The sequence below is a fragment of the Cervus canadensis genome, chromosome 12, assembly GCF_019320065.1.
Source record: "Cervus canadensis isolate Bull #8, Minnesota chromosome 12, ASM1932006v1, whole genome shotgun sequence".
Taxonomy (NCBI): domain Eukaryota; kingdom Metazoa; phylum Chordata; class Mammalia; order Artiodactyla; family Cervidae; genus Cervus; species Cervus canadensis.
Window position 1 is genome coordinate 61,715,133 of NC_057397.1, and position 12,260 is coordinate 61,727,392.

Sequence of the window (12,260 nt, forward strand, 5' to 3'; positions counted from 1 at the left end):
TTCACAGGCACTAACCTTTGGATGTAGGTCCGATCAGCTCTTGTTTTAAATACATCATTCGTATTTGTGTGTGTGTGTCTGAGTCACTCAGTCGTGTACGACTCTTTGTGACCCCATGGACTATAGCCCACCATGCTCCTCTGTCCATGGAATTCTTCAGGCAAGAATACTGGAGTGGGTTGCCATTTCCTTCTCCAGGGGATCATCCAGACCCAGGGATCAAACCCAGGTCTCCTATATTGCAGGTGAGATGCTTTACCGTCTGAGCTACTAGGGAAGCATCATTCAAATCAACTTGCAAGAGGCTCAAAATTAAGCAAAAACAAACCTGGTTTTAGTCTACTGTATGGTTCATATTCATGTTCCAAAGCACAAACCACCATTTTTAAAATTCTGTGTACTGCACTGCTATCCAAGCGAAAATCAAGAGGACCTATAACAAGGCTTTTGGTAGACTTTTCCTGAACTGTTCCCAAATCTTCACTCTTTCCTGAAGAAAAGTCTTGTTGATTTGCAGAACCTACGAGAAGTGAAAATTCATATTAATATTCTAAGCACCAATCAGATACATCAAGTATGTATTTTAATATTACTCTTATCTTTTCAGCTTAGACCTTAAGACCTTAATGCCTTAAGAACAATTCTATATCAGGTAGATACACGGAACCCTGCTGATCTATTTTTCTTTATGCAGATGAGATGCTATTAACAAAAAAAACAGTTACTTTAAAAAACTATTCTTGTTATCTATTTAATGTTATAATATCTGCTATAAAACTAAAATGGTCATTCTTGAGAAATTATTCTCTAACATTTAATTGGCCTATACCCACTACTTCTGTACACAATACTATTAGGTGGACTGGGAAGTCAGACTCTGGAAGAAGTTGCATTTTTACTATTTTATCTTAGAAGTTTCACTGAAAAATTGATTACTTAAGACTACAAGTTAAAAGGTGACTTGAGAGTTTTATAATTACCATGGAAATTAACAACAGGTATTAACCACTTTGAACTTTTTCCAGAATAAAATCACTATGGTTATGCTCCAAGGGTGAAAGCCAACTTCCTCAATCCCTTATCTGCCCATATATATAAGAGGAACCAAGATTTTCTAAAGAAAATCTTGGCTCTACCTATAGGTATTTCTTTTTATCCAGTATGTCCAACACCTACATTAAATATTTGGTTTTAATATATAAATTCACTATTTTAAGTGATAACATAAAGTAAATTTCAATTGACTCATATTTATTCAAACAAAATTAGGTAAGCAAAACTTTCTAGTATTTTACTATTTTTAGTTAAAGACAAAAATTCTTCATCCACGTACACTTTTTAATAACTTTTTCAAAACTATATTTCCTTCATTTCAGAAAAAAGGAGTCCAGTTCAATCTCTAGTTTCAGTACCAGACAAAAAAAAATTATATCTATTATTCATATATTCTTAACAAGATGACTATATACAAACATAAATGTCACAAATAAAACATACGAAGTTAATCTTAAAATATATTTTATGATACACATAAATAATATTGAATCACATTATATATTAGGTTTAAATAACATTATCATTAACATAAAAAAAAATCACTTTCCATAGCTAAACTAGGTATTTCTAGAGCTACCTGTCAAGATGAGGCAACTAGAAGATAATCCGAAGGACTCTTGTTGCGAATCAAAACATTCAAAACCAAGGAAAATATCCTGCTTTTGAGTCCTACAGGAGCTACTAGGCATCTTTTAAAAAATGTCACTTCCTAAGGCGACCTTTCTTTTAGACATCAGATTGTCTCTAAAACAATGAAGTCTAGAGGATTCTATTTTTTTTTTCAGTTAATGCAATTTGATTATATTACAGTTTAAATTTAGATGCCAGTCATTTATCTAAAAGGTAAAACTGTGACTGACTTCTAGCTGCATCTTTTCAGCAAGGTATTTTACCCATGCCCACCCTCGATATGTTTGGTAACTCCAGCCCCCTGAATATTTGGCTATTCTTATTAAGAGTAAAGATAATATCCAGTTAGCCTAAGGATAATGAAGGACTTGCCAGTCTGTCCAGGACAGCCAAAGGCAACAGAACCTGCACTGCCCACGTTGCCCATATATTTATACCTATCAAGAGAAAAATTATTCCTCTTCCCATCAGAAGAGGAATTGGCAAGCTACCAAAGTAGCCACTGCACAAGGAACTCCACTTTCATTCTTAAGAAGTATATACATATATATCCCTTCTTTCTAAGTATGACTTCTTTCACTAGAAATTAACCTGCTTTCTTTTCCAACTAGTCCCCTATAAAGTTTACTTGTATTTAACTTACAACTTACGAGCTTAAGTCTCTGTATAAAACCATAACTTTAAAGAAAAAAGTAGCTCTTAACACAGGAACTAGGCAAATTAAGGAACTAGAAAATTAAGCCTTAAATAGAATAATTTAGGAAACAAGAACCCTTCTACTCCAACATTCCCCCAAATTAACATTAACATTCTCCCAAGGCACCCAGATTCTAAAGGGCAATGCAGCACGATCCCTCTCTTTCATCATTTTCCATAATCCAATAACTAGAATCAATTTTATCCGTATGTCTCTAAAACATTCCTGTTGTAATCTACATTTTCATCTATCTACTTTAGGTCCATAAAAAGATTTGGAATAACTTCTTAAATAAAAAAAGACTAAAACTATGAAAAAAAGCATTTAAAGTAAATTAACAAGAAATAGTTTCTAAAACACTGAGTACTTCCACATAGCATAAAAAATAATTATCAGAATACTTATTAATATCAAACAGTAGCACAAGGAAAATTTATTACCTGAATTTTTCTTTTATGTCATTTTATACTGTGGGTAAACTACTACTACATCATTCATCACAAAAATAAATAATACGAGCTCCTTTTCTTACTCTGCATTTACTAATGCTTACAGTAAGTAACTACTATGATGAACTTAGAGTACACCAATCAAATCTGCTTTCCCAAGTTTCAGAATCCACTACAAACTTTGTAAAATTATTAGTTTAATATGCATTTAGATACCTAAGATAAAATTCAGGGCATTTTTTGATAATTTGGACTATTAGTTCAATCACTCCATTGTATCCAACGCATTGCGACTCCATGGACTGCAGCACACCAGGCTTCCCTGTCCTTCACCAACTTGCAGAGCATACTCAAACCCATGTCTATCGAGTTGGTGATGCCATCCAACCATCTCGTCCTCTGTCATCCCCTTCTACTCCCACCTTCAATCTTTCCAAGCATTTTTTGATAATTTGGACTATCAGTTCAATCACTCCATCATGTTCGATGATTTGCGACCCCATGGAATACAGCACACCAGGCTTCCCCGTCCTTCACCAACTCCCAGAGCTTACTCAAACTCATGTCCATCGACTTGGTGATGCCATACAACCATCTCATCTTTTCTCGTCCCCTTCTACTCCCACCTTCAATTTTCCAAGCATCCAGGTCTTCTCCGATAAGTCAGATATTCGCACAGGTTGCCAAAGTATTGGGAGTTTCAGCATCACAATCAGTCCTTCCAACAAATGAATATTCAGGACCGATTTCCTTTAGGATGGACTGCTTGGATCTCCTTGCAGTCCAAGGGACTCTCAAGAGCTTTCTCCAGCACCACAGTTCAAAAGCATCAATTCTTCAGCACTCAGCTTTCTTTGTATTCCATCTCTAACATCCACACATGACTACTGAAAAAAATCGCAGCTTTAACTGGACAGATGTTTGTTGGCAAAGTAATATCTCTGCTTTTTAATAGGCTGTCTAGGTTGGTTATAGCTTTTCATCTAAGTAGCAAACACCTTTTAATTTCATGGCTGCAGTCACCATCTGCAGTAATTTTGGAGCCCCCCAAAAAATAAAGTCTCCCTTCATTTCCACTGCTTCTCCATCTACTTGCCATGAAGTGTAAAGTCCCCCTTCGTTTCCACTGTGTCTCCATCTATTTGCCATGAAGTGAAGGGACGGGATGCCAGTATCTTAGTTTTCTGAATGCTGAGTTTTAAGCCAGCCTTTTCTCTCTCCTCTTTCACTTTCATCAAGAGGCTCTTTAGTTCTTCTTCGCTTTCTCCCATAATAGTGGTGTCATCTGCATATCTGAGGTTATTTCTCAGAAATATCTCAGGATATTTCTCCTGGAAACCTTGATTCCAGCTTGTGCTTCATCCAGCCCGGCATTTCGCATGATGTACTCTGCATAGAAGTTAAACAAGCAGGGTAAAAATAGACAGCCTTGACTTCCTCCTTTCCTGATTTGGAACCAGTCTGTTGTTCCATGTCCAGGTCTAACTGTTGCTTCTTGACCTGCATAGAGATTTCTCAGGAGGCAGGTCAGATGGTCTGGTATTCCCATCTCTTTCAGAATTTTCAGTTTGTTGTGATCCACACAGTCAAAGGTGTTAGTGTACTCAATAAAGCAGAAGTAGATGTTTCTGGGAACTCTCTTGCTTTTTGAATGATCCAACGAATGCTGGCAATTTTGTCTCTGGTTCCTCTCCCTTTTCTAAAACCAGCTTGAACATCTGGAAGTTCTCGGTTCACGTCTGTTGAAGGCTAGTTTGGAGAATTTTGAGCATTACTTTATTAGCGTGTGAGATGAATGCAATTGTGAGATAGTTTGAACATTCTTTGGCATTGCCTTTCTTTGGGACTGGAATGAAAACTGACCTTTTCCAGTGCTGTAGCCACTGCTGAGTTTTCCAAATTGGCTGGAATATTGAGTGCACTACTTTAACAGCATGATTTTTTTTTTTTTAACAGCATGATTTTTTATGGTTTGAAAGAGCTCAACTAAATTTCATCTCCTCCACTAGCTTTGTATGTAGTGATGATTCCTAAGGCCCACTTGACTTCGCATCCCAGGAGGTCTGGCTCTAGGTGAGTTATCACACAATCGTGGTTATCTGGGTCATGAAGATCTTTTTTGCATAGTTGTTCTGTGTATTCTTGCCACTCTTCCTTAATATCTTCTGCTCTGTTACGTCCATACCACTTCTGTCCTTTATCAAACCCATCTTTGCATGAAATGTTCACTTGGTATCTCTAATTTTCTTGAAGAGATCTCCAGTCTTTCCCATTCTGTTGTTTTCCTCTATTCCTTTGCACTGATCACTGAGGAAGGCTTTCTTATCTCTCCTTGACATTCTTTGGAACTCTGCATTCAGATGTGTGTATCTTTCCATTTCTCGTTTGCCTTTCACTTTTCTTTTCTCAGCTATTTGTAAGGCTTCCTTGGACAGCCATTTTCCCTTTTTGCATTTCTGTTTCTTGGGGATGGCCTTGATCACTGCCTCCTGTACAATGTCACAAACCTCCATCCATACTTTTTCAGGCACTCTATCAGATCTAATCCCTCGAATCTATTTCTCACTTCCACTGTATAAATGTAAAGGATTTAAGTCCTACCTAAATGACCTAGTGGTTTTCCCTACTTACCTCAATTTATGTCTGAATGTGGTAATAAGGAGTTCATGATCTGAGTCACAGTCAGCTCCCAGTCTTGTTTTTCCTGACTGTATAGAGCTTCTCCATCTTTGGCTGCAAAGAATATAATCAGATTTCCCTATTGACCATCTGATGAAATCCATGTGTAGAGTCTTCTCTTGTCTTGTTGGAAGAGGGTGTTTGCTCTGACCAGTGCGTCCTCTTGGCAAAACTCTGTTAGGCTTTGCCCTGTGGTCCATTCTGTACTCCAAGTCTTGTATGCTTGAAGACCTACAAGACCTTTTAGTACTAACACCCAAAAAAGATGTCATTTTCATGATAGGGGACTAGAATGCAAAAGTAGGAAGTCAAGAAACACCTGGAGTAACAGGAAAATTTGGCCTTGCAGAACAGAATGAAGCAGGGCAAAGGCTAATAGAGTTTCGCCCAGAGAACACACTGGTCATAGCAAACACCCTCTTCCAACAACACAAGAGAAGACTCTGCACATGGACATCACCAGATGGTCAACACCAAAATCAGATTGATTATAGTTTGCATCGGAAGATGGAGAAGCTCTATACAGTCAGCAAAAACAAGACCAGAACCTGACTGTGGCTCAGATCACAACCTCCTTATTGCCAAATTCAGACATAAATTGAAGAAAGTAGGGAAAACCACTAGACCATTCAGGTATGACCTAAATCAAATCCCTTATAACTATATAGTGGAACTGAGAAATAGATTTAAGGGACTAGATCTGATAGACAGTGCCTGATGAACTATGGACGGAGGTTCCTGACATTGTACAGGAGACAGGGATCAAGACCATCACCATGGAAAAGAAATGCAAAAAGGTAAAATGGTTGTCTGAGGAGGCCTTACAAATAGCTGTGAAATGAAGAGAACCGAAAAGCAAAGGAGAAAAGGAAAGATATATCCATTTGAATGCAGAGTTCCAAAGAACAGCAAGGAGAGATAAGAAAGCCTTCCTCAGCAATCAATGCTAAGAAATAGAGGAAAACAACAGAATGGGAAACACTAGAGGTCCCTTCAAGAAAATTAGAGATATCAAAGGAAGATTTCATGCAAAGATGGGTTCGATAAAGGACAGAAATGGTATAGACCTAACAGAAGCAGAAGATATTAAGAAGAGGTGGCAAGAATACACGGAAGACTGTACAAAAAATATCTTCACGACCCAGCTAATAACGATGGTGTGATCACTCACCGAGAGCCAGACATCCTGGAATGTGAAGTCAAGTGGGCCTTAGGAAGCATCACTACGAGCAGAGCTAGTGAAGGTGATGCAATTCCAGTTGAGCTCTTTCAAATCCTGAAAGATGATGCTGTGAAGGTGCTGCACTGAATATGCCAGCAAATTTGGGAAACTCAGCCGTGGCCACAGGACTGGAAAAGGTCAGTTTTCATTCCAATCCCAAAGAAAGGCAATGCCAAAGAATGTTCAAACTATTTCACAATTGCACTCATCTCACACAGTAGTAAAGTGATGCTCAAAATTCTCCAAGCGAGGCTTCAGCAATACCTTAATCGTGAACTTCCAGATGTTCAAGCTGGTTTTAGAAAAGGCAGAGGAACGAGAGATCAAATTGCCAACATCTGCTGGATCACAGAAAAAGCAAGGGAGTTCCAGAAAAACATCTATTTCTGCTTTATTGACTATGCTAAAGCCCTTGACTGTGTGGAGCACAATAAACTGTGGAAAATCCTGAAGGAGATGGGAATACCAGACCACCTGACCCACTTCTTGAGAAACCTGTATGCAGGTCAGGAAGCAACAGTTAGAACTGGACATGGAACAACAGACTGGTTCCAAAGAGGAAAAGGAGTACGTCAAGGCTGTATATTGTCGCCCTGCTTATTTAACTTAAATGCAGAGTACATCATGAGAAACACTGAGCTGGAAGAACAACAAGCTGGAATCAAGATTGCCAGGAGAAATATCAACAACCTCAGATACGCAGATGACACCACCCTTATGGCAGAAAGTGAAGAGGAACTAAAAAGCCTCTTGATGAAAGTGAAAGAAGAGAGTGAAAAAGTTGGCTTAAAGCTTAACATTCACAAAACGAAGATCATGGCATCTGGTCCTATCACCTCATGGGAAATAGATGGGGAAACAGTGGAAACAGTGTCAGACTCCAAAATCACTGCAGATGGTGACTGCAGCCATGAAATTAAAAGACGCTTACTCCTTGGAAGGAAAGTTATGACCAACCTAGATAGCATATTAAAAAGCAGAGACATTACTTTGCCAATAAAGGTCTGTCTAGTCAAGGCTATGGTTTTTCCAGTGGTCATGTATGGATGTGAGAGTTGGACTGTGAAGAAAGCTGAGCGCCAAAGAATTGATGCTTTTCAGCTGTGGTGGTAGGCAAGACTCTTGAGAGTCCCTTGGACTGCAAGGAGATCCAACCAGTCCATCCTAAAGGAGATCAGTCCTGAGTGTTCATTGGAAGGACTGATGCTGAAGCTGAAACTCCAATACTTTGGCCACCTCATGCGAAGAATTGACTCATTGGAAAAGACCCTGATGCTGGGATGGATTGGGGGCAGGAGGAGAAGGGGACAACAGAGGATGAGATGGCTGGATGGCATCACCAACTCGATGGACATGAGTTTGAGTAAACTCCGGGAGCTGGTGATGGACAGGGAGGCCTGGTGTGCTGCGATTCATGGGGTGGCAAAGAGTCACACACGACTGAGCAACTGAACTGAACTGAACTGATTCTGTACTCCAAGGCCAAATTTGCCTGTTACTCCAGCTATCTCTTGACTTCCTACTTTTGCATTCCAGTCTCCTATAATGAAAAGGACACCTTTTTGGGGTGTTAGTTCTAGGAGGTCTTATAGGTCTTCATAGAAACATTCACCTTCAGCTTCTTCAGCATTACTGGATGAGGCACACACCTGGATTACTGGGATATTGAGTAGTTTGCCTTGGAAGTGAACAGAAATCATTCTGTTGTTTTTGAGACTGTACCCAAGTACTGTATTTTGGACTCTTGTTGACTCTGAGGGCTACTCCAATTCTTCTAAGGGATTCTTGCTCACAGTAGTTAAATTCACCCGTTCCAGCCCATTTTAGTTCACTGATTCCGAAAATGTCGATGGTTCACTCTTGCCACCTCCTGTTTGACCACTCCCAATTTGCATTGATTCACAGACCTAATATTCCAGGTTCCTATGCAATATTGTTCTTTACAGCATCAGACTTTACTTCCATCACTGGTCACATCCACAACTGGGTATTGTTTTTGCTTTGACTCCATCTCTTCTCTGGAGTTATTTCTCCACCAATCTCCCGTAGCATTTAGGGCACCTACCGACCTGGGGAGTTCACTTTCAGTGTCGTATCATTTTGCCTTTTCATACTGTTCATGGGGTTCTCAAGGCAAGAATACTGAAGTGCTTGCCATTCCCTTCTCCATGGGACCACGTTTTATCAGAACTCTTCCAGGACCCGGCAGCCTTGGGTGGCCATACACAGCATGGCTCATGGCTTCACTGAATTAGCCAAGGCTGTGGTCCATGTGATCAATTTCATTAGTTTTCTGTGATTGTGGTTTTCATTCTGTTAAGAATAAGAGGCTTATAGAAGCTTCCTGATGGAAGAGACTGACTGAGGGGGAAATTGGGTCTTGTTCTGATGGGCAGGGCCATGCTCAGTAAATCTTTAATCCAATTTTCTGTTGATGGGCAGAGGCTATGTTCCCTCCCAGTTGTTTGACCTGAGGCCAAACTACGGTAGAGATAAGGAAGATAATGGGGACCTCCTTCAAAAGGTCCCATGCATGCACTGCCACACTCAGTGCCCCCGAATCTGCACCAGGCCATGGCCAACCCATGGCTCTGCTGGAGACTCCTGGACACTCATGAGCAAGCCGGGGTCAGTCTCTTTTGGGGTCACTGCTCCTCTCTCCTGGGTCCTGGTGTGCACAAGGTTTTGTTTATGTCCTCCAAGAGTCTGTTTCCCCAGTCCTGTGTAAGTTCTGGCGGCTCTATGGTGGAGTTAATGGTGACCTCCTCCAAGAGGGCTTATGCCATACCCAGGTCTGCTGCACCCAGAGCTCCTGCCCCAGGGGCAGGCCACTGCTGACCCATTCCTCCACAGGGGACAGTCAAACACTCAAAGGCAGGTCTGGCTCAGTCTCTGTGGAGTCTCCTAGTGCACACAAGGTTTTGTTTGAGCACTCCAAGCATCTCGGGTGGGTATGGGGTTTGATTCTAAATGCGAGTTCACCTCTCCTACCATCTTGCTGGGCTTCCCTAGTGGCTCAGAGGTTAAAGCATCTGCCTGCAATGTGGGAGACCTGACTTCGATCCCTGGGTCGGGAAGATCCCCTGGAGAAGGAAATGGCAACCCACTCCAGTATTCTTGCCTGGAGAATCCCACGGACAGAGAAGCCTGGTGGGCTACAGCCCACGGGGTCACAAAGAGTCACACACGACTGAGTGACTTAACTTAACCATCTTGCTGAGGCTTCTTTGCCCTTGAACTTGGGGTGTATTTCTTTGGTGGGATCCAACATTCTCCCTCGATGGTTGTTCAGCAGCGAGTTGTAATTCTGGAGTTCTTGCAAGAGAAGATGAACACACGTCCTTCTATTCCATCTTCTCATTTCAGAGATGAAAGTGAAAGTCACTTAGTCGTGTCCAACTCTGAGACCCCGTGGACTATATAGTCCATGGAATTCTCCAGGCCAGAATACTGGAGTGGGTAACCATTCCCTTCTCCAGGGGATCTTCTCAATCCAGGGATTGAACCCAGGTCTCCTGCATTGCAGGCAGATTCTTTACCATCTGAGCCACAAGGGAAGCCAAATTTGAACTACAGAAACAAATAAATGTCAAATCACAACAAACCAAGAATTTTAGATAAAATATTTCTTTGAAGAATTCAAAATTAACCTCTTGATAATTCAAAATATTTTCCTTAGGTTTTTAAATACTAAAAATTCCACAAATTTCCTGTTTCAAGTAATCCAAGAAAGAAGAAAATCTGATCAGAGCAGTGACAAATGCAAGCTGTAGAGTTAAACTAACTGGGTTCAAATCCCACATATACACTGTGTGATCTTGGCCAAGTTGTGAAATCTGCATAGGACTGGCCGTTTCCTCATCTGGAAAATGGGAATATTATTATCTACCTTACAGGATTAATAAAAAGATTAAATAAGCTAATATATGTAAAACACCTAGAAGAGTGCCTTCCATTTAAAACCATTCAACAAATACTAGCTATTATTATCACCATCACTATATTATCAATGAATATAGATTCACAATGAGAAAAAAAACATAGGAAAGCAGCTACCAAAAAGCAGGCAATGAAAAAATGAACAGATTGTTGGGTGAATGAAAGAACGTATTTTTAATGTACATGTGACATTCACAAGTTAAATCAGCAGTGGATTTTTATTATTTTTCTGAAAAAAATTATCTGCTCACACACCTGAGAAAGTATCTGTGTAAGGAGTAAACCAAAACGGTGACCACCATTCTCAAAACAGCAGTTTCCTACAGTGAGGGAAGGAGACTTGATGGAAAAGGAACACACAGGGGGCTAGCAATGTTGACATCATCCTATTATTCGACTTATGTGGGAAACACAAAGGTGCTTATATTTCTTTGCTATTCTGTACACAAATGTACAGAACCTGTTTGTATGTTATGATCTAACATTTTGTTTAAAAAGTTAAAGATTAAGATATACAACAATGCATATTATTCACAGCAATGAAGTATATGAAAAATTCAAAAGTTAACAAACTACCAGCATGTCAGTCAGAAAATAAATATGCACCCTATTTAAATATAAAATCATGTGTCAATCTTGTAAAAATTTTAAAAACAAATATATACAAAAAACAAAATTTTCAGTGTGACGTTTCTTTGACTTGAAAGGCAGACTACTTCAAACTTCGCCTCCTCAGAAAATACCAAAGAGACAGCACCTGCAGAAGACACCATACTAAAAAAGAAGAAACCTACCAGCTTACTTTTGGCAACTATAACACAATAAAAATTTGCAAAGCTCTCAGAACAGAGACTTTGGAATTGCACTTTCATATACAATTTTCCCTTGCTTTTCAAAAGTTAGCTTTAGGCCATTTTTTTTTTTACAGAAAATCTACATTAATACCTGTTCCCCTAATCAAAAGAAATGTGAAGAGAATTTTTACTTTTACATAAAAAGGTGAAAACAGCATTCACCATTTGTCTTGCAGTGAAGCATTTCACATGCGGCCCCAGCATAGAGAGGGGGCTCCAGCCAGCTCCTTCCCCAGGAACTACATTCAGGATCTCAGTGTCAAGCTGTCCTAGCTGTGAACAGTGTCTGTGAACATCTGAGCTTTATCTTCATTTATTTCATGCATTTATTAACAAGGTCTGCACTAAGGTAACTGCTTTCTCATTTTATACCATTTCGGATTACCAGCAGTTCCATACCAGTGTTTCAGGAGAAACCTAAAATATCTCTACCAGTGTCCACGGGTACCTCAAAACACATCTTTTCCTCCAAAAATCTTCCTTTTTTGTCTCTATCTTCTGTAATGATTATCACTATCTATCAAGTAACTCAAGACCAAAACTGGGTCAACTATTTGAATTTTATTTTTAAATAAAGCAATGCAAAGGCAGTGAGGATTTTAAGCACAGAATTAAACCAGTCTGATTGCAGTATGGATCATAGGAGGGCAAGAGTGGAAAGAGAAAGCCAGTGAAAAAACTACTAGAATCTAGAGATGATAAAAGACTGGATGAGAGCATCAATGGTGGACCTT

The 12,260-nt window shown here is 39.7% G+C and overlaps 1 protein-coding gene across 14 annotated transcripts in view; it reads right to left on the reverse strand.

Moving 5' to 3' along the window:
* VPS13B (vacuolar protein sorting 13 homolog B) overlaps positions 1-12,260 on the reverse strand; it is a 774,030-nt gene that overhangs the window by 673,715 nt on the left and 88,055 nt on the right. For all 14 annotated transcript variants that reach the window (XR_006272367.1, XM_043484079.1, XM_043484085.1 and 11 more), the window contains one exon: positions 329-520. Coding sequence is in view for 13 of the 14 variants with exons in the window: in XM_043484079.1 (XP_043340014.1) it covers positions 329-520 (192 nt within the window). In the remaining variant the exon portion in view is untranslated. The remainder of the gene's footprint in view (positions 1-328; positions 521-12,260) is intronic.